This window comes from Anopheles merus, chromosome 3L (assembly GCF_017562075.2).
Source record: "Anopheles merus strain MAF chromosome 3L, AmerM5.1, whole genome shotgun sequence".
Taxonomy (NCBI): Eukaryota; Metazoa; Arthropoda; class Insecta; order Diptera; family Culicidae; genus Anopheles; species Anopheles merus.
In genome coordinates, this window is record NC_054085.1 from 34,949,840 (window position 1) to 34,975,472 (window position 25,633).

At 47.6% G+C, this 25,633-nt stretch overlaps 7 protein-coding genes across 12 annotated transcripts; 4 read left to right on the plus strand and 3 right to left on the minus strand.

The window, feature by feature from the left end:
- The first annotated feature begins 20 nt into the window (after positions 1–20).
- LOC121599763 (RNA polymerase II transcriptional coactivator) lies at positions 21–664 on the plus strand. Its single transcript, XM_041927822.1, has 2 exons — positions 21–196; positions 282–664. The coding sequence occupies exons 1-2, from the start codon at positions 140–142 to the stop codon at positions 540–542; spliced, it is 318 nt and encodes a 105-aa protein (XP_041783756.1). The 5' UTR covers positions 21–139; the 3' UTR covers positions 543–664.
- Positions 663–1,664, minus strand: LOC121599762 (transmembrane protein 222). The gene is made up of 2 exons (XM_041927821.1): positions 1,547–1,664; positions 663–1,476 (listed from the first exon to the last, which is right to left on the minus strand). The coding sequence occupies exon 2, from the start codon at positions 1,443–1,445 to the stop codon at positions 882–884; it is 564 nt and encodes a 187-aa protein (XP_041783755.1). The 5' UTR covers positions 1,446–1,476; positions 1,547–1,664; the 3' UTR covers positions 663–881.
- An 894-nt stretch (positions 1,665–2,558) lies between these two features.
- Positions 2,559–3,857, plus strand: LOC121599761 (RNA polymerase II degradation factor 1). Its single transcript, XM_041927820.1, has 2 exons — positions 2,559–3,070; positions 3,139–3,857. The coding sequence occupies exons 1-2, from the start codon at positions 2,780–2,782 to the stop codon at positions 3,721–3,723; spliced, it is 876 nt and encodes a 291-aa protein (XP_041783754.1). The 5' UTR covers positions 2,559–2,779; the 3' UTR covers positions 3,724–3,857.
- Positions 3,858–3,953: 96 nt separating this feature from the next.
- On the plus strand, positions 3,954–5,372 carry LOC121599760 (DNA polymerase interacting tetratricopeptide repeat-containing, protein of 47 kDa). The gene is made up of 2 exons (XM_041927818.1): positions 3,954–4,946; positions 5,023–5,372. Exons 1-2 carry the CDS (start codon positions 4,042–4,044, stop codon positions 5,294–5,296), a joined length of 1,179 nt encoding a protein of 392 aa, XP_041783752.1. The 5' UTR covers positions 3,954–4,041; the 3' UTR covers positions 5,297–5,372.
- A 122-nt stretch (positions 5,373–5,494) lies between these two features.
- On the minus strand, positions 5,495–18,658 carry LOC121600221 (ATP-dependent RNA helicase dbp2-like). Of its 5 annotated transcripts, XR_006005793.1 has the most exons (5): positions 18,480–18,658; positions 17,111–18,388; positions 14,923–16,698; positions 14,723–14,803; positions 5,495–14,619 (listed from the first exon to the last, which is right to left on the minus strand). XR_006005793.1 is itself a non-coding variant. In XM_041928635.1 (3 exons), the coding sequence occupies exons 2-3, from the start codon at positions 18,137–18,139 to the stop codon at positions 14,995–14,997; spliced, it is 2,733 nt and encodes a 910-aa protein (XP_041784569.1). In that variant the 5' UTR covers positions 18,140–18,388; positions 18,480–18,658; the 3' UTR covers positions 5,495–14,994. The 5 variants fall into 5 exon arrangements, 1 of the variants encoding a protein (XP_041784569.1); XR_006005794.1 differs by lacking the exon at positions 14,723–14,803; XR_006005791.1 differs by having other exon boundaries at positions 5,495–14,803.
- Positions 18,659–19,526: 868 nt separating this feature from the next.
- LOC121599757 (zinc transporter 9) lies at positions 19,527–22,325 on the plus strand. 2 transcript variants are annotated; one of them, XM_041927811.1, is made up of 8 exons: positions 19,527–19,655; positions 19,727–19,927; positions 20,076–20,805; positions 20,887–21,013; positions 21,080–21,486; positions 21,559–21,887; positions 21,970–22,158; positions 22,233–22,325. In XM_041927811.1, exons 2-8 carry the CDS (start codon positions 19,880–19,882, stop codon positions 22,275–22,277), a joined length of 1,875 nt encoding a protein of 624 aa, XP_041783745.1. In that variant the 5' UTR covers positions 19,527–19,655; positions 19,727–19,879; the 3' UTR covers positions 22,278–22,325. The 2 variants fall into 2 exon arrangements, with proteins under 2 accessions (XP_041783745.1, XP_041783743.1); XM_041927809.1 differs by having other exon boundaries at positions 19,527–19,646.
- Positions 22,326–22,876: 551 nt separating this feature from the next.
- Positions 22,877–25,178, minus strand: LOC121599758 (arylsulfatase I). The gene is made up of 3 exons (XM_041927812.1): positions 24,373–25,178; positions 23,611–24,306; positions 22,877–23,541 (listed from the first exon to the last, which is right to left on the minus strand). The coding sequence occupies exons 1-3, from the start codon at positions 24,762–24,764 to the stop codon at positions 22,938–22,940; spliced, it is 1,692 nt and encodes a 563-aa protein (XP_041783746.1). The 5' UTR covers positions 24,765–25,178; the 3' UTR covers positions 22,877–22,937.
- Between the last annotated feature and the right edge of the window lie 455 nt (positions 25,179–25,633).

Here is a 25,633-nt window from a genome sequence, read left to right on the forward strand (position 1 = left end):
TTGCCTGCTGTCAACAGTTGCGTTGGACAAAAAGCGGAAAACTGTGCAACGAAAACCACACACCACCATTGTGTAAAAACGCGCTCAATTCTCCGGATACCAAGGAAAACGTGCCGAACCGCAACAAATCTTTCTCAAAATGCCCAAAACCAAGAAACAGGAAAGCTCCACAGATTCCGACACCAGTTTCGAAGATGTAAGACCCGTTCTTCCCTGTTCACCGCACGCTTTCTTGCGACGCATTCTCACTGTAACCTTCCCATTGTTTACCCCATGTGCAGCGTACGCCGGCAAAGAAGCCAAAGTCGACGGAGAAAGCTGCCTCCACGCCCGGCAAGGATCCGAATGTGTTCGAGCTGGACAAAAATCGCAAGATCACGGTGAACGAGTTCAAGGGCAAGGTGTACGTGGGCATCCGGGAGTACTACAGCAAGGATGGGCAGGATTTGCCTTCCAAGAAGGGCATCAGCCTGACGGTGCCACAGTGGAAAACGTTGCTCGAGCACGCGGACGCCATCAACGAGCAGATCAAGAAGTTCTAAAGCTTCTCGCTCAATTCCTTCCGTTGCCCTTTTTTCTCAAGCAAAAAAGCACACCAATGTAAGATCGTCCGATTGTTTTGTTAATAAATTACAGCTCTCCTGCGTGGTCGCAGGCGTCCATAGATGGGTTTATAGATATATTCGTTCATATTACATACATTCAGTTACACATCTTTATGCCTAATGAAGTAAGTTGTCGGTTTCCTGCTGCGCCATGGTGCATCGGCGGTCGGTTGTGAACACCGACGGACCTTAAGGAATGAAATTTAATAATAATCGGCGCATCCGATCGTCCCCGTCCATCCGAAACCCCGGTGTGCCGTCCCCAGGTCACCCTGCTTAGATAGTCCACTTAGAGTACATCGCAACCAGTGCGCAAATAGTCAGTATAATTAGGAACGGCAGCCAGGTTTTGATGAAACCGCGCAGCCCGACGTACTTGCCCCTGAAAAACATCCAAAACGCCAGCACCACCATGTTCCAGTTGGTGTACTCTTTGTAGCGCATCAGGGCCAGCGCCATGCCCACGTGCGAATGGCAGTTGTCGCAGAACAGGTTGTGCATTCGCGCACCGTACGTGGCCGACGCTTTGATTACCGATTCGTCCCAGTTCTGGGTGCCGCCGAACGCGTTAGCCGGATGCAACCGCAGGTAGCGTGTCGGCCGGCCGAACCCCATATTGTCCTCCGACACGAAGTACGGCCCGGCAAAGTCGCGTATCACGCCGTTCGACATGGCGATGCCCATGTGTCCGATGAACGGGAAGAACCAGGTTAGCACCGGGATCGGTGTCCAGACGATGCAGTACGGATATTTGTCATCGGCAAAGTTGATCGGGGGCAGCAGTTCCATCTCGGCCGAGTTGCGCGATAAATCTTCGGATGTATCGCTATGCAGGGACATATTACGCTTTGGTGTGGGTTTCAATCGTATACTGGAATCGTTCGAAGAGAGGGACACAGTTTAGTGGGATAAGTTGCGCAGGTTTCAACCCGAAATTGTACCTTTTGTTGCACAAAATTAACTTTCTTGCAGAGAAAATAGATAAACGAAATCGGTAGAAAAAGATTTGTTTTGTTGTGGTTTATTCTTTCGCATTTGACATTTCGATTGGCGCTGTTTACAAGCGCGAGTGCATTACTTCCATGGTCGTGTGCGCCGTTTGAATCAGTTTTTGACCGTTATTTTGATGCTGTTTTCGTATTGACATGAGTTTTGATCGTAAAAAAAACTAAAATACTTATTTAGGACCGACTGATTGTACAAAAAAATAGTCATTTTTGTTATGAGTCACCTGCGACTCTGCTTTGCTCGCAAGCTCCCGAACAGATCCCCACCGTACCGTATCGGGGGGAGTCACACTCCGCACGCACAATCGAAGCGTGTAGTGCATACTGATGAAGTCTCGGTCATCGCCGTGGGGTTGAATTATTACCCACACCCACACGATCGCCCCATACCGGGTTCGGTCGCACGGCGGACGGTGTAAGGAATATTTTGATGAATTATCAATTCTTCACCATCAGAAAGGACACGTTCGGCAGATATGACACGCCGCTCTTTTCGGAGGTCAAGTTCTCCTAATGCATTTTTAATGCAGTGCCCATCTCAACGCAAACGCGAAGCCGCGTTCGAGAAGGAAGCAAAACCTTCGGAAGAGCACGATCGGGTCGTTACCAACTGTGTCGTCTAGCGCTAGAAAGAAGTTTTAGCGTCATCCAAAATGTAGTAAAAACCATTGCTTAATGGCGGTACGCGATCTTTTTGAAATTGCAACTATTACATCGACTTCTTGCGCCAAGATGATCTATATGCGAAGTTGGTAAATATTGGCGCGGGGTGATGCATTGTTTTGCTGGCGCGAAACAGGAGCATGCATACATTGGGCTACAGAGAGTGTTGCGTTAGCCCATGTCCATGGGCTGGCGGGCGGTGGTGCTACTGATGGTGGTGTTGTGCTATTGAAGTCTTCTTCAGACGCACGCCCGCACCCAAGGTGCATATTAATCAGGAAGATTGATTTAGCCCTCAAATGTTTACAGCAGCAAGCAACGACGTCGTCGAGTTCTTCCGAATGACTTTGACGTGGATTACACACTGACCTACCTCGCGCACGGGGCTCGGACGCGATTGCCTATTAATGAGATTTCAAAATATAAAAGTCTAGTTATTGTTCAGAACCACCATCAGTCTTCGCTGGATCGCAGCAGGGTAAGATAATCCGTCCACAACCGACAATGCATCGATACGTAGCGCTGGTAGCCGTTCTGGCCGTCTCGGTAGCCGCCGAAGCCCCCTATCCTGCATCCGGATGGCGTCCGGAAGGGGCACAGTTCCGCTTGCCGACGGAGTACGGTGCACCGTTGCTGTTGCTCCAACCGCAGCCTCGTCGTGTTGAGGTACAAATTACTCGCGAAAACGTACAGTTTGCAGGGCGTCAGATCGCCCAAGAGCAGGTGCCCGTTACAACCACCACCGTTGAACCAGTGACGCAAACGACTCCGGTCACAACAACGACCACCGAGCAGGTAATCTTTACGGTGGATTAATTTCAAATTGAATCGAGCATTGAATACTAACATTTTCTAATCGACAGGCGGATCTGGATCCACTCAAGGTACAAGGACTCCCGTCGGACCAACGCAAAGACTTCCAGCAGCGTGCCAATCTCCGTCAGCAGGTCGTAAATCGTCCGCTTCCCGCCAACATTGCCCAGCGTCCGCTGTTCCCGGTGAGTGGACAACTTCGTGCCCTGCCGGCCGTACGAGGACCTGTATTCCAGCAACAGGTGGCTCAGCAACCGCAGCAAGTCCAACCGCAAGCTGTGCCGGCTGAAACCTACGGTCCACCGGAGCAGGAAGAAGAGCAGCAGCAGCCGGAAGAGCTACCCGCCACCACTGAGCAGCCGCAGGTGCCGCAAGACGAAAGCGACGATGACTACGACGAGGATGACGCCGGACGTACGGTGGTGGCCGTTTCCAACGCATTCTCCGGGCAGTACTACATTCTGGCACCAGACAACACCCTGCAGCGTGTCATCTACAGCACCATGGTCACGGATGAGGATCGTCAGGTGAATGGGTTTTCCGCCCAGCTGAAGTACTCACCGGTGGATCCTATTCGCGATCCGGTCTACACGTACGACGAACAGGGACAGCTGGTTCGCATCTACAAGAAGTGAGAGATGTTTAACGATTCACGGCAGTAATGCATATCTAAAAGCAATGGCTACCTTTTTTGTTGAATATTTTAAAGTTTTTTAAAATTTTTGGCGCTGAAGTTCTGTGAAAAAACGCAATAAATCAAGCAATTGTTGAAAAACAACAAACGTTTCAATGCACCTTGCGTATGGCACACGTCCTTCGCTTGTCAACACCTCAACTGTGCTGTATAAACATGCGCATTGACGTTTCGCAATCAAAACAATTTCGCGTGTTTCTTTGCCGGCTAGTTGTATCGAAAAAGTTCCACAAACACACTGCACAGCTCCCATATCACGATGGAAGAAAAACAACCGAAAAAGGTTCTGTCCGAACAGGAACGGCTCGAACTGGCGGCCCAGCTGGACAAGGATCTGGATGCGTTCATAAGCTCGCTGGAGAAAAAGCGCTACACCGAGGGATGGCCGGAAGACCGCTGGGAGGAGGAGATGGCAAAGCATCCGTTCTTCATGCAAAAGTCGCCCGAACCGGGCGAAGAGCTTTCCCCGCTGATGGAGGGGCTGCAGCAGCTAAAGTACGACCCGCAGGAAAACACGGAACAGGAGCTGGCCGATACGTACAAGGAGGATGGAAAGTTTTACATGCAGCACCGCAAGTTCCGCATGGCCGTGCTGAGCTACACGGAGGCATTGCGCTACAAGGTGGGCGATGCGGCGTACAAAGCGATTCTTTACAACAACCGTAGCGCGGCCAACTACATGCTGAAAAACTACCGCACTTCCCTGCAAGATGCACAGAAAGCGCTGGAGCTGAACCCTGACTACGACAAGGCCCGATGGCGTGCGGCACAGTGCGCTTCGGCGCTCGATCGGTTTGAGCTGTGCGTTGAGCTTTGCGACACGATACTGCAACGCGACCCGACGAACACTGCGGCGGTTGAGATGCGCAAGGCTTGCCTTGCGAAAAAAGCCGCCCAACAGCGTGACTCCCGGAAGGAGGCGCGCCAGGAGCGGGAGAAGCAGGAACGATGGGACCGGCTCGTGACGGAGCTAAAGAAGCGCATGGTAAAGTTCGAGGAGCGCAAAGCACTTGACGATGAGCGTTACCTTCGGCCGCGGTTGGCACCGTTGGAAGACTTTATGGTTTCGTGCGACGAGAACGGCGTCCTGAGCTGGCCCGTCGTTTTCTGCTATCCCGAATTTCAAACGACCGACTTTCAGCAGCAACTTTTGGAAACCACAACGTAAGCAATTCGCAAGAATCTCAAGCGTCCCATGTGCCTTCTTATACGAATTTCTTTCTTATTTCTTTTCCGTCAGGATGCAAGACGCACTGGAGCAACTGTTCGAGGAGCCGCTGGAGTGTGACAAGGCGGGACTGTACCGTGCGAAGAAAGTGAACGTTTACTATGAAAACAGGATACTCGGGTTGGCCTACTTGGTGGACAAGAGCAAAACTATCCGGGAGATTGTGGCGGAAAGAACGTTCGTCGCATTTCAAGGCACGCTCACATTTTACATCCTCGTGAAGGGATCCAAGCAGGAGGAATCGTTCATTACGCAAACAAGGATACCGCTGAAAATAGAATACTAACAGGAAACATGCTGGGAAACTTGTGTAAAGTGGGGAAAAGTGGGTGAACACAAAACAATAAATCGATAGAATCGGATTTCACTTACCATACCACCATATTGCTACCGAAATGTAGCCCTTTATGCATCTCGTTCTGTTTACGCAATGATATTCTTAACTAGGGACGTATACGCGCAAATAAGTGAAACAAGTCATTGATTTATTAGTGAATTACACATTGTTTTTATTCATATTTTTGTTGCAATATATAATATGCATGCGTTCTATAAGGTTTACTCTGAAGAAACTTTTGCTCAGAAGTAACAAAACGATTTTAAAATTTTGGTGCTCTTTAAAAAAACGGTTTGCGTCTTTTACAAAAGACTGTTTGGGATGCAAAAATAACAAACAAACAAATTCTGGGAAGTAATGAATGGACTAAAGGGAAAAGAACTGCAAAGACTGGGGTTTTCTTTAACTTTTACGTAAAATGTAAGCTCTTTCTCTCCGATGATAAATGATATCTATTTTTTTTTAAACAAAGTGACAACACGGTTCACCGTAATGGAACAGTTGGAATAATTTAAGGATACTCGAATGGAAATGGAAAAGTATTATTAGGTGACGTGTCATTTTCAGCTCATTCTACAGAATCGGCTCAAGAGTTGACTGTATAGTGTGATTGGGTGAAACCATAAAACAACTCAATCAAGGTGCGCTAAAAATTTGATGATATTGGGGTATATCTGTACGCGCTTCTGTCTTCTGGCGGGAAGAACACAAGCGTCCGTACACCGAAACACGCTGGTTTTTTGTATGAATTTTCACAGCATCGTGACGACGATCACAACACAACCCTTTTCCCCGAGGGGGGTTGCCGCTGATTCTCTCTTTCTCTCTCACTCTCTCCCTAGCCTCATTACTGTGTCCTGTCGATTTGCCTCTGCACTCCAACACACCACGATATTATCTCCAGACGACACCAACGAGAGGATGTAGTAGTTGTTGTTGTAGTAGTGGTGATAATTTGGGGCATTATTGTTATACAACCAGGGAAACAATGTTCGGCAGTTTTGACCCCAGCTTCTAGGGAGCCAAATTTGATCTTGTTTGCCATTTTCGTTTCGATTGAAACTTTCTACTTTTTTTGGTAAGAGAGGGATGGTGGTAATGTACTTTTTTATCCTATCTTTAAGGTGATAACAAACCGACATCTGCAGGTTAATTGTACATAATTTCTGTTTCTTCTATTTCGGTTCTTTTTGTTGTGGTATATGGTTGATTGGATCATTTTTTGATTTCCCGGCATTTTCTCCCTTTGCTAATCGCCATCAGTGAAGCATAAACCTTCACGTTATTTCATCGCGCGATTGTAGAATTTTGCAATTTGCAATTTTGCAATAACGTTTGTTGATTTGTTTTTTCTTGTTGCTGTTGTACGAAGGAAGAAATTCACTCCACTAGACAGGAAGGTAACACATTACTTCTTTAAAGAGACACGTGATCGCGACCGACCACGTGTTCGTTTTTACTTTTGTTGCCTCGTGAAAGGGAGTGGGTGAGGGTTTTGTTATTTCTTTGTTTTGCTCAAAAATGGGCAGCAGAAAAAAATACTACAAAATATTACAACAACGAATGTCTGTGTGTCCAGTTTGTCCAACACACGTCGCGTATCGAGACGATCAGTTTGCGCAACTACAGTTGCGCGCATTGAGGTTATTCCGTCTTGCGTCGTGTGTTTTCTGTTGGATGGTGCCCTTCAATCCTGTTCAAAACATACACCACACTTATTACTACCACCCAATCCTTGCGGGATGCAGGCTGTGTTGTTGGCTTCTTTGCCCTGTCTGTCCTTCTTCTGGTGTAAGGTTATTTCGCTTGAGATCCTAATCCATTCTTGTTTGGAACTTTTGGAAGCATGGGCTGTGTTTGCCTGCTCTTTCCTCAACTGTAAGCGTATCGGGCTTCTTTCTGTTTTCCCTAATTTTCCCTCCTTTCGGAGACCTTCGAGCGAAAACGAATTGCATTTAAGCAATAGCAATAATGTTCATCACGTTGTTCTTACATGTCTCTGTTTCACGTTTTCTAGGAATTGTCCCCCTTGTTTCCCACTTTTTCTTGTTGATGTTGTTGTTGTTGTTGTTGTTGTTGTTGCTTCGGTGTACATGCATGTTTAGTAGTCGTGAGTGTATGTGTGGTTGTGTTTTTGTCTGTGTTTTACTGATGTGTTTTTACATATTAACTTTAAATATAAAATATCACAATGGTACATTTTTTCTCGCCTCTCGAGCGCGTTCACATTCAGCGTTCTAGTGTTTTCACAAAAATATATTCGTATTTTTTTCATTTGTGTTCAATAATACCCTGGCCAGTGGAACAAAAAACAACACGGAACAGCTTTCATCTTTCTTGGGGCTCGCGCGCACAATCCCACATACATATCGCGCGAACACGTGGTTCAACCGCATCAGCATGCGCCACCTTTGGCCGACACACGACACACCGTGTGTGCTTGCTGGGGCATGCTGGTGCGTAATGTGTGTTTATGCGGCAAAGGTGCATCATCTTGTAACCCTTGGGCGCTATAAAACACAGAGCATTTTTCTTCTCTCAGAGAGTTTGTCTGAAATTGATTACAATATTGATTTGAGTATGTATAGCAGAGTTTCATTCTCAGGTTCCCCCTGCTGCTAATACAACGTTGTAACTCTTCCCTGTTTTAACAATTTCGATGCTTTCTCTTTTATAAAACCATGATCGTGAAATTGGTCATGGTTGTTGTTTGCTACTTGATGTTTGCTGCAGCATATGCTTTGATGAATGGTGATCGGTTGGGGGGGGTAGGTAGGTAGGTCACCACCGACCAATGAATCTTGAGCGAGGGGGAAGGTACTTTTGGTATAGACTTTATCATCTCAATTTACTGCGGGCGTCTTTCGAACGGGAGTAGAATTCTAAATTCAACAGTATACCCATTTTTTCTTGCACATATTATCACATGTTTTCTCCGGGAACGATCGAGAAATGCAGTCAGACTTAATGTGTTTTCGTTATCCTTTGCTTTCCATTCCCTTCCCCCTTTTCTTGTCTAAACCAATTGAGATCAATCAATAAGATGCAATTTACTTTGTGTGAGAGAATTGCTTCTATTACTTTCCCGATCAAGTTTTATCACGTTTTCCCCGTTGCAGTTGCGTGTATTTTTTTCTATGGAACTATAACAACATCGTTCCATTCTTAGGTACGCAAGCAAATCATTCAATTGTATTCGCGCGCGCGCGTGTTCCGTACTATTTATGTTTCACTTAGGATTTTTAGACTTAGACGCCTCTTTAAAAGCGCACAACATGTTTTTAACGGTTTTGCAATTATATTTCGGCTACATGTTTCGTCTTATTCATTTGCTCATACGCTTTCAGATTAGATTCAAGCAATTGTAATTAGTTGTGTTTTGCTCTTATGCATTTTTCGTTTGGTTTTTTTTTGTGAAAACTCTTTGATCGCTGTTTGCTTCTTGATTTCAGAGACATCGAAAAGCAAAAAAGGTCGTTTTCTGTCGGTTGCGTTCGTCCATCAACAGAATGGGTTTTTTTGCCTTTCCCTTTGCTAAATGTATTATTGGCGATATCTTACGCTTTTTGTTACTCATGCAAAATACATCTTATTTCACTACTTTTTTTTCTGCGCTCACGCTCTTCTTTTCCCGGCAGAGCATAGACATACATACACAGCCACCACACTCATTATTGATGTAAGTATTCAAAGGGCAAATCTGCGCCGCATATCAATTATCTCTGCAGCGTTCGTCACTCTTTTACAGCTTCCTAACGTGTCCTAACGTTTGTTGTTTAAATCTTTTCCCTACGCTTTCATTTTTCTCCAGTGCGTGAGTGTGTGTTCAAGCTAAATCAACGAGACTTTCCGGTTTGAATTACGCGCTTTTACGATACAAACAACATATGAGACAATGACGTGTTCCTAACTGTGTACCAATATAATGCGTTGCAAAATTAATAGTGCCCATATGTCGTGCCATTTCTGTAATTTCCGTAGGGGTTTCTAATAGTTGACTAAACTTTCTTGCACTGCGACGAGAGCGCGTTGTTTTTTCATCTTTTTTCTCTATATCACATGAAGAATTATATCGTTTTCTTTCAGCTTTGATCAGTAGTAGTAGTTTTGATGAAATTCTTGAGGACAGAACTCTGTACGACAACTTTTGCTATTTTCCTCGTTAGTGTTGGTTTCAAATTGTGAGACTCATTATTCTGAACCATGCTTTTTCGGACCCAGCAATGAGTCTATATGTCCACCAGTTCGTTTAATGTTGAATGATCGCTTCTAAAATTCAGAAAAAACTTAAAACCTATCCTATTAAAAACAACCCCTTAACTTTACGCATGCTGTGTATGCAATAATCGGTGTGGTAGAGATGTAAAACAATAGAAAAAAATATGGATGTGTGTGGGGTGCGGCGCGTGCCGGAAGTTCTTTTTTTGCTGTCCCTTTTGTGGTTAGACGCACTGCACCGAAAACAAAAATTCGTCTCATCGGTTATACACAGCACATCATTCGGTTACAAAGCTGCCATTCGATCCGAACTGATGTTCGTTTTCCGTTCCGTTCCAAGCTGAGTGACAACTGTTCTTGGTGGAGAGAATCGATCGCTCTCAATATTCCGTTCTGTTCATTTGGGTAGTATTTCTCTTTTCTCCTATGCTCATGATCGTTCTTACACATGCGCGATCGTCGATGCTTTTAAAAGTTCATAATAGCAATGATGAAAATCATTTGGTTCCGTTTGATTGCAGAAAAAGTGTGTTTTGTTGTGTAAACTTTGACGCATGTTCGATTAATCCATTAAAGACATCATATATTATTATAACGCTAGATAGCTGGCTGCAGCTAAGACATTAATATTTCGTGGTTGCCGTTTTTGTTATCTTCGCTTTCAATTAGCAGTTGGCCGCAACGTGTTTTATTGATTATATTCCTTTTTTACCCAAATACCAAACGAGTTTTAGAGAGTGTGTGGAACGATACACTAATCATTAGCTCGAAACAAGCGGTCCACACCTCGTTTAATAGTACAATAGGTTACCAGTAAATTGTCTCTTAAAACGTGAAAGTGTGTGCGCTTCAGCCAAATGAGCCAAAAGAAAACCCTTTATATTTCAGCTTTTTTTAAACATTGACCTGCCTTCCAGTTGTGTTGTGTTTGTTGAAAAATATATCATTCACGTTGCAATCTTTGCTGCGGTTTAACTTTTTCTTTTTAGAGTTGCTTAATTAACGCTGCGTTTCTTCATAGCACGCACACACACATACACAAACACACTTACTTAGTTGGTAGATAAGGTTAAGCAAATTATGCACGTTACACATGTAGTAGGGTTTTACAAATTTATCAAACGACTTGTTCATTCTACTCTCTTCGAATGTGTTTGCTTGTTCGTTCTGTTTCGCTCTTTCAGTTGGAATTGTTTGACTGTTGCATTTTCAAACTCTGTGTTTCGGTTGTTTCACATTCAGTAATTTCAATTAACTTACTTTGCTGTAGTATATTGCTGCTCTTCGTTTGTGTTACATTTCGAAGAGCTGTTGCAATTATCATCGAACAGGCTAATTTTCTTCAATGTCTAATGTTTCCTGTTACCTATCTTCCTCTCCGAGCATGTCACAATGCTTCGACCTGTTGCGACAATTACTAATACCTGTGGTTGAGATATTACACTCTAAGCTTCATGTTTTAGGGGATTTAATCAAGCATTCTTCGTGTAAGGGTTCCCGCGTTTTTTTTGCGTGATTTTTCCAACATTAAACGCATTCGTTTGAAAGTGTTTTGCTCTTGTTGGAAGATAAACCAAACCAAGCAAAAAGGGTTCGATGCGTTTGTGTAGAAAATAAATACTGGTACACAAAACGCAACACCAGCTCGTGTTGTTCTACAACAGACGTTCTCTGTTTGTGGCAAGTTCTAAGAGATCTGATCTTTTCCTAGACTGTACGAAGTGTATGCAAATAGTACGCTTGATTTGCTTCCTACAGCGACAATCTTACGGCAGAGTGGATCATTATTTAGGGACCCTGTTTTTCTTTTCCATTTCCTCAATCAAGTGTTTGCATAACGTTTAACACAAACACAATAAGAACCACCCCGTAATCTAGCCTTGGTGTGTTTAATCATTTTTTCTCGTTTTCCCAAAAGAGAGGCGAGCATACATTACTATTATAAAGTGGCAAGCAAGCTGTATTAACATCGATTAGCTGATCGATTATGCCAGTGAACGTCTCCAATCGCGCAGACAAAGGAGAAGAAAAAAATAAAAATTTATTTATCTTCTACGCTTTCTAGCTGTTGTTACTACACTGTACTTTGCTTACTATGCATTCATTCTCTTCCCAGTGCACGCTCTAGCCGGTGTAGATTGATGTGTCCGCTTATGTTACACGGTTCTTCTTCCGGTTTGTCGGCGGATGACTTTCTTGTGCTTCTACTATTTCAGCTGTTTGCACAAAAGGTCGTCAAAAACGGCTGTTCTACATACTCGGACAGTAAAGAGACAGCAACTGTACGGTTGTGTCCGATACAAGTGTGTGTGTAATTTTGCTATCGTCGTCTGCAGCAAAGGGTTGGTGGGTTCATTCGTATTAGAATTGTAGCCTACACATTGTATACTTAAAAAAGAGTGCGTATTCGAATCGCTTCAGTCTGCCGGTGATGTGTCTCGACAGAACAACGGGCGCCAACGCTCTCTCGCGCTCTCTAAATTGTCCATCCTTTTCCCGAGTTTCTCTGCACAGTCCGGGAAAATATGTTGCAATTTATGCTGGACGTGTTTGTTTCGACCTACACACACACACGTTTAGCTCACAGGCCACCGGAATACTATAAAGAAAAGATGTTTTACAACTAAATGGCTAACACAGTAGAGCGCTCAAAGTTTCACAACTTTCCAACATTAGTCTCTTTTGCATATTTGTATAAACATCAATAAGAGCGGCACAAAATCGATATCCCTTTAGCCATTTAAAAAGAATCAGTACATTCATCAAAGCAAATACTAAAAAGCAGAATAGATTTTTCTTTTACGCAATTTTTTGCTTGCCATGTGTGTGTGTGTGTCCATGTGTTTCGCTCTCACACAGCATACATTTTTATTACTTTGGCCTCCGTGAGCAAAAAGTCCCTGGGGTCGTCCTGCGCTCGTCCGGAGAGAGTAGCATTGAATAAGGAACACGAGAGATTCGATCACAGTTTACAGAAGGCATTTTGTTTGCAGTGGCGGGGGTGACTCCCCGCCCTTTTCATGCTAGAACATTGGAAGATCCCAGAGCTTCCTCACAGGTTCGTGCGGTTTCCGGCACACACCAGGGCGCCAAATTCGTATGCACTCGCGTTTGGTGCATTAATCCTTGCTATAGGGAGCGAGAACCGCGCTTACGAACCAATGCCCTTTGTTCAGGGGATTCCTGTTCGTTCGTTCTGACTAGATAGTAATGTGCGAGAGGCTTTGAAAGCGTCGCTAAGAAGCGTGTCTGTCTGTGTTTGTGTCCGTTCGTTCAAACGTAGTTGATGGGACCTCTTTTCAAATACGTTGTAAATGAGAACCTGTTGTAACACAAGCGCACATGGACGTACGCTTTGTGTAATACTTTGTGTGTGTCCGGCCCGATTTTATAAAAAAGTTACTATCAACAATCAATAGAACGTAAAAGTACAGTTTATCTAATCATGCTCGTTTTAGGTTTCCGTGGATATTCCCTCCTCCTTGTGTGTGTAGGATCATCCCCATATGCTAATTTCGTACGCAATATCAGCGCAACAGCATATTATTGCAGGGTTTCTTTAGCGATCCAGCTACCATTTTCGTTACAGGTACGTACTTGACTGGAAGGTAGAATATGTGTTTTGTTACTAGGTGGCGATGCCAACTTCTTTGTCGGAGTGTAAGGGAATGTATCTGGTTAACTATTGCGGGAGGTGGGGTATTGGCTTGTGGTTTAACAAGGGATTGGTTAGGAAATGTAAATTAAATTGTTTCTTTGGTTGTCAAAAAACGCTTAGCTTTGATAATACCACATTTTCCAGGAGAATACAAACACAGTTTCACTCGCTGCTGTTTCCAAAACTCCACCAGGTATCACACCAGTACATCTGTTAATAATGAACTGTGCTGCCTGACGTGCTGTTTCCCTACTTTTGCAACTAATGTGGCTCGCCGTCTCTTTTCACCTAACCAAATTAATGTGCTTCCCTGTCATTTGTCACATTATGATCCTTCAAATTGCCGTATTGCGCTGTATTATTGTGTCATTTGGTTAACAATTTATCAACCACGAAACTAACGGTTCAAGAGATTCAGTTCTGTTTTCCTGTGATGTAGTAACTGCGGGCTGCATACAGAAATGGGAATGGATGTGTACAATACACCAAACGATTGTCGAAAGAACAGAAAAATACAACAATTCTGCATCTGCGTTCAATGTCCGAATTGATTTCCGTTACAGTTTCGATTTAAAATAAAATGGTCTTCCAGTAACTCGCTGCGCATAATTTTAATTGCGATTCGAGGGAAAACTCTTTTTCCGCATTTCATTTCCCCCAATGCAGCCAGAGAGTAAAAGCAAGGGAATGATTGAACTTTCCATTCCAACACCCATTTCTGCTAAAATGCTTTTCTCCACTTCAACAATCAGCTTTAGGATTAGAGAGTTCACCTGTCTTGGAAGTCTTATCTTTCCCTCGTTCTTTGTGTGACAATTCCATCCCACCACGCACGGGTGTGGGTGTGATTCGTAGAAATTCGAATGAGCGTTCGTTTAACAAAATTGCTTGCTAAAGCTACCGGAATGTTCGACGTGTATCAGCAGCAGCCGCGAGCCACGAGCCAGCGTCTGACAGTGTTCCTGCTCCGCGCCGAACAAACCGCGTAGTTGTACGGGTGGGCACGCTTGCCCTACGCACGTGTGTACCAGGCGTTCGTATGGTTTCATTACATCTAAGGATTATTATATTTGCTTGTAATAAGGAAAGAATAAACGCAAAAATTCAAAACTAATTGTATATCGTATATACTCGCTCCGCGATCGCTGCTGCTTTTCCGTTCACTCTTACAGTGTGTGCGCCGCTCTGCTCGCTTCCACAAAGCCCTATCATCTTTCTTCGCTCTGCTTGGCGGCCCTATTCAATCCTTGGTTGCAGCGCGTGCGTACACGAGTCAAATGTGTATCTCATCATCTTCCAATAGCTCCTCATACAATCGTTTGCAAAAAGGTTATATAGTGTTAATAATAGTAATGTGTTCCTGCGATCAGACGTTTCGGCAACGCAAGTTTCGTATCTTCCGATATGGTGTGTGATTAAGGGAAAATAAACAGTAGAGAAGATTAATCATGTTCCGTTTCGTTACCTGGGTGGAAGTGTGTCAAAAATGTCCCACCTACTTTTCTGGGCGAACGAGTGGGTGGGCAAATCTATGCTCCTAACCGCGCGCGACAGTTTCTTCGCCCTCTTCGCGTCTGATACTAAACCGAAAAACCGAAACATTCAACATGTATGTGTTGCGGCCTCGCGCAAGCCGTTCGATTTTCTACGTACTATTTATAAATGGTTGGATAAATAAGGGAAGATGCTAAAAACTAACCTTGCTTTCTCTCTCCGATCGTGCTTGTTGTTGCGTGAAGGGTGTTACGCGTGTGGTGGCAGCAGCAGCAGCTTACTGTTGGACTGGCGGCACGACTGGGGCCGCCTGGGCCTGCGGTGGTGGCGGTGGAGCGGTAGCCGCCGGGTACGGATAGTAGGTGGCGGTGGCCGCCGTTATCGGGTACGAAGCCTGGTACTGCAGCCCCCCGGTCGGATCGAATCCGGTGAATCCGGCCGGCGCACCCGTTGGAATGGTTTGGCCGGCGGCAGCCGCGGCAGCGGCCGCAGCCAGCTGCGGGTACTGATGGCTGGGATTGGCCGGTCCGGCCGCGTAGCTGTTGTTATATTGCTTCGGCGGGTAAGTGCCGCGACCGTTGTTCGGTTTCGGCGTGCCGTCCATGTTGAACTGACCACCGTTCGGGTTGTACCGGCCGCCGGGCTGCGAGCCGGGTTGCATCGCTCCCGGACCGCCCTGGTGCGCCTTGTTCTGGTAGTAGCGCATGCCGCCGCCCGGGGCAGCCGCGGTCGCACCGCCCGCAAACAGGGCCGTGTAGTCATCGAACTGACCCGGGTAGATGTTCTTCGGGTGGTAGGCAGCGCGGAGCTGCGCCTGCTGCGCTTCGTACATCTGCGGGCCGGACGCGACGGCGGCCGCCTGCGGCGACTGCGGCGAGTGGGACTGGTAGCCTCCCGGGCCGCCCATCATTGCCGGCCCATTCGGACCCTTGTTCCAGTTGTTCTCTCCGCGGTACATGCCACCGTCGCGGAACTTGTTCTGCATACCGCCGCCACCGAACTTGTTCTGCATACCGCCCATCATGCCGCCCTGCATGCCACCGCCGTACTTGGGCGGGCCGCCGAATCCACCGCCACCGTTGAACGGCGGCCGGCGCTGGTAGCTGCCCATGCCGCTGCTGCCTCGGTAGCCGGTCTGCGTCGAGTAGCGCAGCCGTCCGCCCTTGCCGCCCGGTGCCTGCTTCGCCATCTCGATCAGCTCCACCGTCGGCTGCTGGCCGGCCTCTTCCAGCACGGACAGCAGCTCGCGCGCCTGGCGTCCGTTGTTTGGTGTGAAGAAGGTGTACGCAGTGCCGTACTGCGAGCAGCGTCCCGTGCGCCCAATACGATGGATGTAGTCCTCCGACGAGTTCGGATAGTCAAAGTTGATCACGTACTTGACGTCCTCCACGTCGAGCCCGCGGGCCGCGACGTCGGTCGCCACCAGGATGGTGCTCTTGCCGTGCCGGAAGTCCTGCAGCACGTAGTCCCGCTCCGTCTGGCTCTTGTCGCCGTGGATCGACGTAGCCCCGTATCCGTCCCGCACAATGTTCTTCAGCAGATCGTCCACCTTCTTCTTCGTCTCGACGAAGATGATGATCTTGTTCGTCGCATCCGAGGTGGCGATTTCCTTTAGCAGCTTCAGCAGCTTGCCCTCCTTCTCGTTCTCCTCGCACACGTCCACGATCTGGTGGATGTTGTGGTTCGCGGCCAGGCTGAGCGAGCCGATGTTGATCTGGATGTAATCGCGCAGGAAGTCTTCCGCCAGCGTCTGTACCTCCTTCGGCCAGGTGGCGGACCACATCAGCACCTGTCGGTCCGGGCGAATCTGTTCCACGATCTTGCGGATCTGCGGCTCGAAGCCCATGTCCAGCATCCGGTCGGCCTCGTCCAGCACGAGATACGTGCAGCGGCGCAGATTGGTGATGCCACGCTCGAGGAAATCAATCAGACGACCGGGAGTAGCAATCACTACCTCAACACCGCGCTCCAAATCACGCACCTAATTTGAGAAGGGCAAATAAGTAAAAGTAATGGGTATTACATGATTACATAGAGGTTGAGAAATCTAAAATAGTGGTCGTTTCATAAGTTAAAAAAGAAAAGAAAATTCAAATTAATTTATTAAAGAAGTTTGGTAAATAAGGACGAAAAGTTCCATATTACAAAAGAGAAAAAGGAAATCTTTAAAAAAAACTCAGATTATCAACAAAAAAAAACTATTTTGTTTAAGTGCGAAAGTGTTAGTGATTTCGTGTACGATCAATAATTAAGAGAAGAAAAACAACAACAACAATTTCGATCACTAACACCAACACAACGAACAGTAGCAGTGCGCCCCAATCGATGATTGTGCAACTGTAACGCTAGTTGCAAACAACCTTGTAAAACAACTAATAAAACTTTCTACATACCTGCGGTCCCTTCAGTGCTCCGCCAAACACGCACGTGTAGCGAATGTTGGGCTTCGAATGGTTGCCAAAGTCCCGCACCACGGTTTGGATCTGCTGCGCGAGCTCACGCGTTGGTGCAAGCACCAGCACGATCGGTCCCTCGCCGCGGCTGAGCGGCTTCTGGTGCGAGATGTGCACCAAGCCGGGCAGCATGTAGGCGAGCGTTTTGCCCGAACCGGTCTGCGCAATGCCCACCATGTCGCGGCCGCTCAGCGCAATCGGCCAGCCCTGCGACTGGATGGCGGTGGGGCGCGGGAAACCCTGCTTCTTGATCTCCGTCATCACGTACTCCGGGAAGTTGCCCTCCTCAAAGTTCTGGCACGGGTGCGGCACGTTGTTGCCCATGACCGTGATCTGCATCTGCTCGCGGAACGTCTGCACCTCCTCGGCCGCCCGGCCCATCACGCTCGGGTGCGGCACGTAGAAATCCTTCTGGAACGGTTCCAGATTTTCCCACATCGGCTTCATCAGGTTCTGGCCCGGGTACTTGGCCTTCAGCGACTGGATCTTCGCCCGGTCGTCCTTGTTGAACCCGTTGTAGTCCGAGCGCATACCGCCATACCCGTTGCGATTGCCCATGCCGTAGCCGCCACCCATTCCCGGGTTCGAGGTCGGGTACTTCTTGGGGCCGCCGAAGGTGTCGAACGGCTTGTCGTCACCGTACGGCTTGCTGCCACCCGGTCCGTACATCTTCGGTCCACCAAAGTCCTTCTTGGGCATGGTTCCGGGCTGGCCGCCGAATGCACGGTTGCCGCCACCGCCGAATTTGTTAAATCCACCCGGTCCGACACCGTTGATCGCATTCTGCTGGTACATCGGCTTCGGTCCACCGAACGCGTTCGCGTTGAACGGCGGAATCGAGGGTGGGCCCTGCTTGTTCATGAAGTGCGGCGGCTTGGTGCCCGGCTGGCCAACGTAAAAGTCGTTCTTTTCCGGACGCGGTCCGCGGAAGCCACCCTGGTGCGGTTGTGCTGTGCCTTGGAACTGCATTTTATTGGTCGTTTGAATCGTTTACTAAACCAGGTACTGTGGCAAAAATGGCTGCTGCTGCTGTTTTCGGGATAGTTTTATGCTAAGCTGTGACTTGTGCGCAATCGATATAAAATGGGACTCTGCTTTGCTGTGGGGCTCGTCGTCGTCGTCGTCTGCAAAACTCTCGATCTGGTGCTCTCTTTTCTTCCTTCCTATTTGCTTATACGCTAACTGCCTGTCTCTGTCTTTCTCTCTGCTAGTTATGTACTGCAATGGCGGCGATATGGGAAGCGAAGAAGAAAAAATCTAATGGCCGTAGCGCAGAGCGTGCAAATTTTCAAGCCCCGTTTTTACTTACGTAAAACCTCTTCGATGTTGGTTCCGCACACTTTTCCGATACTCTGGCGTATGGGCTGTCGATTGATCGGATTTTCACGGCACGGGACACTGGAAATTATGAGATATTCCAATTTTTATTCACACCATACCACGGAACACCTTCACGGATCGAAGAGAGAAAGCAGAGAGTGGAAAAAAAATAAAAAGCCACACTCGTACGAAAAATCCATTCCCGAAGATGGCCGAAGTGTGGCCGGAGTGGTGAGTTTCGGTTCGGCTCATCGGTGCCGAAGTTTGACGAGGTAAAAACAGATTTTCAGCTAGACTGTTTTCCTTAAAATCAATGTTTAGAATAAAGAATATTTCAAAATATGCGTGTACAAGTTTTTACAAAAAATACATATATATTTAGCAGCTTTCGTTTGTTTAATTTTGTGAAGCTGTGGTGAAAAGTGACGAATGAACGACTGAATGCGTCGATGTAAACGTGAGGTGAATATAAGGCATTAAGGACCGTCTACACTTGTTCGTAAAATCAAAACAATGATTTAAACGGTAAATGTTCCGAAAAGACTATCAAATATAAAAAATACAGGCGGTCCCCGAGATACACGGTACCTCTTATACGCGGATTCGGAGGTACACGGTTTTTCAAATTTGACAGTTCTTTGAGTAAATTTGATTTGATTTGACTGATTTGACACATCCATTTTGAAATATCAAATAATTTCCGTATTGATCGAATGTGAAATACCATTTCAAAAGGTTTAAAACTGTTCAATTCAGTAGAAACATATAAAATAATTAATTTGGTGGCTTAAACTTGCAAAATTGCACGAAAGTTAGTGATATTTTGGCGGGAAATCACGAGATTCGACTTACGCGGAAATTCGAGATACGCGGTATTTTGCGGCCGTTTTCGGTCCCCATTAACCGTGTATCTCGGGGACCGCCTGTATTATAATTTTGTGCAAGATACCTCTTGAAAACTCGCCAAACTGCGTAAAGAACTCAGTTCCAGGGACGATTAAAAGGTCTGTTGCGCATTTTTTGCACAGTAGTGTACCGTCGACCAGACGTCAAGCACAAATTGTCAACAAAACAGTTCCTTTCGGCAAAAAATAATAAGTGTAAAAATAACAGTGAGCCATAACAGCGCATCGCTGTGAAAAATGATCGCTTCTATGTAGAATCAGTAACAAAATTAAAAGTGAAACAGTTGTATAACTTTTCGTACAATTCCCATTCCCATTCTACTCCCCCCAGCGGCAAACGTCATCGAAGGGGGGGCGACGGAAACCGGACCAAAAACCCTCCCAGTTCCGCAAAACGCCCGAGCATATAGGGCGCTCCTCATCGGAGGTAGCCCCTATTGTACTCTTCCCTTTTGACCGTCGCCCCGAAACCAAATACCGCAACATGACGATTCAGCGTGCAGCATGGCTGTTGCTATGCCACCGGAGTCAGGTGACTAAATCGATCAACCCGATCGGTCCGATCATAAACAAACAAAACACCTTCACCACCACAATCAGCTGCGATTCGGTTGTAACCTGTTTCATGCAATTGGGGTTATCTTTTTTCCTTTTTGTTTTCCTCTCCTCTCGTTCGATAGTTGCACCAGGTGCCGATGAGAAAACTTTCGCTCGGCCCTCCAAGGCCGTACTCGTGGGCGGACGCCACGCTACGGTACGGCGATAAGCGCTACCACCAAAGAAGTTTCTCCTCGTCACGCATCGCCAGCCAGTCGAAGAAGGAGCAAGACAAGCCGGCGGAAAAGATGCAATCACAAGCGGCGGCAGGCAGCGCCAAGCAGAGCGTTGAGCAAGAATCGCGGCTCGAAATCGACACCAAGCATGGCAAGCTGCTGGTGAAAACGACACTGGCCGACTCGAAGCTGCAGGAGATCGTGATCGAGAAACCAAAGCTAGAACAGACACTTATGCAAACGATCGCCGCCGGCCAGGATGCACCGAAGCAGCCGAAGCAGTCCCTGCTGGCGGAGGAGGAAGCACGCGCCAAAGCGGAAGCCGATCTGAAGGAACAGCTGGCGGAGAAAAACCGTCAGCTGGCCAAGAAGCGCATACGGGTGGACTTTTCGCGCTCCTCGCTGGAGCGTAACTTTATCACACCGGTTCGCGCAATGTCCGACTTTCTGCTGAAACCGTCCGATTTGGAAGCGCTGGCGAAGACGAAGCGTCGCTCACCGTATGAACAGGAACCGCCCATCACGGTCTACTGGCGGAAGGATGTGGAGGCGAAGGCGATCGAGGTGTGGGGCTCGCGGGAAAATCTGCTGAAGGAATGCTTGAAGCGGGAAATTGAGAAAAAGATGCACCAGCAAAGTAAGAATAGGGTGGAAACCCTTCACCAAAAGAGACACTTTTCTGATGCGGTTTCGGATGTTTCTCTCCTTTTATTTGTAGATATATTTACGGTGAAGCGAAGACTGCGAGACTACCGGCGGGAGATCGGCAGCCGGACGAATGTGGTCGATTCCGAGCCGGGACTGTTTGGAAAATCGGGCAAGGTGGTGCTGACGGCAATCGCAATGTAAGGACAATCTCATTCCTATCAAACAACCTGACGTTAACAAATCGTTCTCACTCCTTGCGATAGAAATGCAACCAACTGTCTGTTCAAGTTCGGTGCCTGGCTGTACACTGGTTCGCACAGTATGTTTGCGGAAACGATTCACTCGCTGGCGGACACGATCAACCAGCTCATCCTGGCGTACGGCATACACAAGTCGACGCAGATCGCCGACTCGGACCATCCGTACGGGTACACCAACATGAAGTACGTGTCGTCGCTCATTTCGGGCGTGGGCATTTTTTGCGTCGGCACCGGCCTCTCGTTCTATCACGGCATCATGGGCCTGGTCGATCCTCACCCGATCGATGACTTTTTCTGGGCATTCTTCATCCTCGGCGGTTCGCTGGTGTCCGAGGGCGCTACACTGCTGGTCGCTATCAACAGCTGCCGGAGTGGCGCCAAAGCTCTCGGCATGAGCTTTAGGGATTACGGTAAGACAGGAGGAATCGGACGGACGGGACGGGTCCGTATTAACAACCTTTTTTTTTTTACTAAATTTTTAGTGGCCCGTGGCCAGGATCCCTGTGTGAATGTAGTACTTACGGAAGATGCGGCGGCGGTATTGAGTGTGGCACTGGCCGCCACCTGTATGGGACTGTCCACCTACACCGGGTCGCCGATTCCCGATGCGGTTGGGTCGCTGCTTGTCGGCTGTATGCTGGGCGGTGTGGCATCGTTCATCATCTACACGAATGTGGCTGCGCTGGTCGGGCGCTCGATACGGCAGGAGAATCTCGACAAAATTAACGCCGAACTGGAGAGTGACATCATGATCCGGGCAATCCATGACGTCAAGGGTATAGATATGGGGAACTCATTGGTTAGGTATAAGGTAAGAGGGGAGCGCAAATGCCTGAATGTCTCATCGTCATTTCATCCTTTTGAATGTATTATTTCCCCCTCACCCACGGCAGGCTGAGATGGATTTCGATGGCCGCGAGCTGACGCGGGTGTATCTGGACAAGCAGGACTTAAACGTACTGCTGGAGGAGGTGCGCACGTTCCAAACGATCGACGAGCTGGAAGCGTTTCTGCTGAAGCACGGCGAAAACATTGTCGATCTGATGGGCGGTGAAATCGATCGGATTGAAATGAAGCTACGGGTAAGCGCACACGAACAACTCTCGTATTTCAATACTATATTTTTATTCTAATGTCCTGTTTTTGTATGCTTCAGAAAAAATTCCCCGAAATAAGACACTGTGATTTGGAGATACTGTAAGCAGTAAAAGTAAAGTTTGCTTCCTGTTTATTTTTTATGTCATATATTACGATCACGATATGCGGCATCTAGAGCACTGTAAACGAGAAACGAAAAACAGCAAGCACCCAAAGGGGCGAAATTCAAAACCTAAAACAGTCCATTAACTACAACCGCCAATGTTGGCCCGTTCTAGCTAACGAGAGAGAGAGAGAGAGTACAAGTGGGAAAGTATACAATAGGACTTAAACCGTAAACCGTCAAGTTTTCCTCCGCCATCCAATGATGGTCGGCCGGTTCATTGTTAGACAATATTGTGCTACAAATAGAACTAATAAATGCAAAGCAAACCCATAAACCTATAACAAATCAAACTATCGCTTCGTCTACCGCTGCAAACAGCAGTTTGTGTCTGTGTCGTTTGCAAAGTGTTACAGTGTGTGAAATGTGCCCGCTACACTGTTTTTCTCTAGGGATTTTTGTAGTTATGCCTGTGAGGTTGACGATAAGTTTACGCTTTTAATTTAAACTAAACGGTTGAACAGTTAATTTATTTAGGCGATTTACGTAGATAATGTTTCCTCTGTGTTTGAATGAATAATAAAATGAAGCTCTGCAGTATTAACCATGAGGTCGCTATACTTTAGTCTTGGTTTTCCCGTCGCTTTCGCTTACCCTCTTTTAGTCTACATGTTCATTCAGCAGCACTTCCGGTTCTGGCTCGTCGCCGAAATTGTGCCACGTAAAGTTCCAGTGCTGCGGTTCGCCCCGCGGGTCGTCCTCGAGATTGGACGGCGGAACGACAGTGCTGTTGTAGTCGGCAAGCCTGGCCAGCAAACTCTGCAGTATGTGCAGATGCTCCTCGGCAAGGTTATTGTACTCGCAGGGATCGCTTTCCACATCGTACAGGCAGGGGCGCTCGAGCGGATCACACTCGTTGGCCATGTGCGCTCCGGCGCCACACGAAACCGTCGCCTCGCGGCGAAGTTGCGTGATGCGTTCCGGAGTGGGCAGTAGACTCAGCTCCTCCATCACCTTCCCTGCCGGACTGTTGGCGACCGTGTCCAGGGCGTATGCCTTTTCGTCCCGTATCCCCGCCGGACCGTACCATCCGTCCCAGGTGCGGTTGTAGTGTGAGCCTTTGACGAGCTTCCAGTTTCCCACGGTCAGTGCCGAGGTGCCCCAAATGTCGTCAATGTTGTGCAGTATCTCGATACGTCGCGTTGGAGCCCCACTGCTCAGCTCATGCCACACGCTGATCCCGTCCAGGTCGGTCGGCAGTGCGCTGTTGGAGCGATGATAAGAAAACGAAAGTCTATCAGCTCAGTAAAAGGGGAATCATGGCGACACTCACCTGACATTACCACCTGCAGCTTCGTACAGCGTCGGCAGCCAATCGCAAACTTGCACCATTTGATGCGACACTCGGCTCACATTCTGAAGCAGTGGGCTCCAAATGAACCCGGCCGCTCGCAGGCCACCCTCCCAGAGCGTATTTTTCACCCCGCGCAGTGGCCAATTAGAGGCGGCATTGTCGTTGAACCCATCCGCTGGGCCGCCATTGTCGCTGCTAAACACGATGATCGTATTCTCGAGCATGTCACGTGCGTGCAGCGCGTCTACGAGACTCCCAACCGTACGGTCCAGTTCGACCATCATGGCGGCAAACTTACGCCGGCGGTAGTTTTCAATGTGTCCCAGATTTGCCACCGTTTCGTCCGGAGCGGGCAGAAAGTCGTACGGATTGGCCGAATGGACGGCGGCATGGGCCACGTACAGAAATAGGGGGGAGCTCTTGTTGTGTCCCTGCACTATGGCGATCGCTTCCGCACCGAGCACGTGCGTCGTGTACTGGCCGTGCAGGTCGTAGGCGACATCGTACCCTCGGCGCATGTCCAGACCCCAGTGGCCGTGTTCTACCGCCGTGTGATCGTTCATGTGATGGTGTCCGGTCCAGAACCCGGTATGACTGTCGAAGCCTCGCTGCATTGGGGTGAATCGCAGCTGATAGTGCCCCAGATGCCACTTGCCAACGATGTGATTCGAGTATCTGGAGGGAATAAGTCGATATGAATCTGGCATCTGGTACACCAACCACACCGCGCAAGATGCTCACCCAAGATCCTTCAGGTACTGGGGCAACAGCTTCTCGGACAGGGGAAGACCACGTGGTTCCATCGCGTACAGCACGGTATGCTGCATTCCCGTGTGTATGGGATACTTGCCCGTCATCAGTGCCGAACGGGAGGGAGTGCAAATTGGATTCACGTAGTACCGATTAAGGATGATGCCCGAGTAAGCCAGTGCGTCCAGGTTGGGCGTTGGGATTTGTGCCGATCCATGAAATCCGACATCATTCCAGCCAAGATCGTCAGCTAAAATAAAAATTATATTCGGTCGAGCACTGTCCACTTCCGCCGCAGCATGGGGAAACGGCAGAACTCCCATTGCCAACACCATTATCATCCAGAAACCACCCCTAACTGCCATCTCGCGACTTTGTGTCATCGTTATCGTATCGCATTTAGTTTAATCACTGGAACACATAACTGTTTTGCACTGCCCGCACAATATATCTGCCTGTTATTTGGCAGCGTTTTTACCAGCCGTACGCAAAGGATACGCAAAGTAATGTACAGCGAATTTGAACCACGCCTTTTGCAATGCAATGCATTTAACACATCCGAAAAAAAACCTGATCTTGTTGATCGTGAACTGGTGACCGGTTTCGGCCGGTGACGATGGTGCGTTGATACGGTGAGCTATCGACCCCCTACAACCGGACCAAACTGCCGCCGAGGGAGAATTTGAATGCACTGCAAATGTACGAACGCGCGCGCGTGGACCCCATGCTGTAAATGCGCTCTCCCTCTTGCGCATACTAGCGCGCGCTCGCGCACGCTCACATGTGAACGGGATGCGACACATGAGCGGCGACAGACGAAATTTGTGTTTCTTGCTTGCTTTATTTGTAAATATTGTCCAAAACAACCCCTTTTGCACAAGTTGCTGTCGGAGGGGAAAAAAGAGGCATTGTTTGTATAATTCTTTCACTCCGCGCCGGTGAAATGGTCCGTAATGATGTGCGCATGCTCGGTAAATATGTGCGTGTAAGCATCGCGAGCTCAGTGGTTGGGATGGAGTGGAGGCTGAACAAACACATTACTGGACATTTCCGAGGGAAGCAACGAGAGCTCGTAGGAAAGCGAGCGTTGTGTGATAAAATGCGTAAACTAGCTCTCAGTAAAACTTTATTTTTTAATGAAATTATCTAAAGATGGAAAAATTAGTCCTTCGTCATTAAGCCTATCAAGCTTCAGAAACTTGTACTAAACCTATCCGGCCTTAGAACAAGCCCATAAGCTGAAACAGATCCT

Excerpts from the sequence above, each read along its gene's own strand:
- LOC121599763 (XM_041927822.1), top strand. The coding sequence starts at position 140 with ATGCCCAAAACCAAGAAACAGGAAAGCTCCACAGATTCCGACACCAGT. Across the intron at positions 197-281 it reads CCGACACCAGTTTCGAAGAT|CGTACGCCGGCAAAGAAGCC; the intron begins GTAAGACCCGTT and ends CCCCATGTGCAG.
- LOC121599762 (XM_041927821.1), bottom strand. The coding sequence starts at position 1,445 with ATGTCCCTGCATAGCGATACATCCGAAGATTTATCGCGCAACTCGGCC.
- LOC121599761 (XM_041927820.1), top strand. The coding sequence starts at position 2,780 with ATGCATCGATACGTAGCGCTGGTAGCCGTTCTGGCCGTCTCGGTAGCC. Across the intron at positions 3,071-3,138 it reads CAACAACGACCACCGAGCAG|GCGGATCTGGATCCACTCAA; the intron begins GTAATCTTTACG and ends TCTAATCGACAG.
- LOC121599760 (XM_041927818.1), top strand. The coding sequence starts at position 4,042 with ATGGAAGAAAAACAACCGAAAAAGGTTCTGTCCGAACAGGAACGGCTC. Across the intron at positions 4,947-5,022 it reads CAACTTTTGGAAACCACAAC|GATGCAAGACGCACTGGAGC; the intron begins GTAAGCAATTCG and ends CTTTTCCGTCAG.
- LOC121600221 (XM_041928635.1), bottom strand. The coding sequence starts at position 18,139 with ATGCAGTTCCAAGGCACAGCACAACCGCACCAGGGTGGCTTCCGCGGA. Across the intron at positions 16,699-17,110 it reads GAGCACTGAAGGGACCGCAG|GTGCGTGATTTGGAGCGCGG; the intron begins GTATGTAGAAAG and ends TTCTCAAATTAG.
- LOC121599757 (XM_041927811.1), top strand. The coding sequence starts at position 19,880 with ATGACGATTCAGCGTGCAGCATGGCTGTTGCTATGCCACCGGAGTCAG. Across the intron at positions 20,806-20,886 it reads GAAAAAGATGCACCAGCAAA|ATATATTTACGGTGAAGCGA; the intron begins GTAAGAATAGGG and ends TTTTATTTGTAG. Across the intron at positions 22,159-22,232 it reads GGATTGAAATGAAGCTACGG|AAAAAATTCCCCGAAATAAG; the intron begins GTAAGCGCACAC and ends TGTATGCTTCAG.
- LOC121599758 (XM_041927812.1), bottom strand. The coding sequence starts at position 24,764 with ATGACACAAAGTCGCGAGATGGCAGTTAGGGGTGGTTTCTGGATGATA. Across the intron at positions 24,307-24,372 it reads CAGTACCTGAAGGATCTTGG|ATACTCGAATCACATCGTTG; the intron begins GTGAGCATCTTG and ends TATTCCCTCCAG. Across the intron at positions 23,542-23,610 it reads GCTGCAGGTGGTAATGTCAG|CGCACTGCCGACCGACCTGG; the intron begins GTGAGTGTCGCC and ends TCGCTCCAACAG.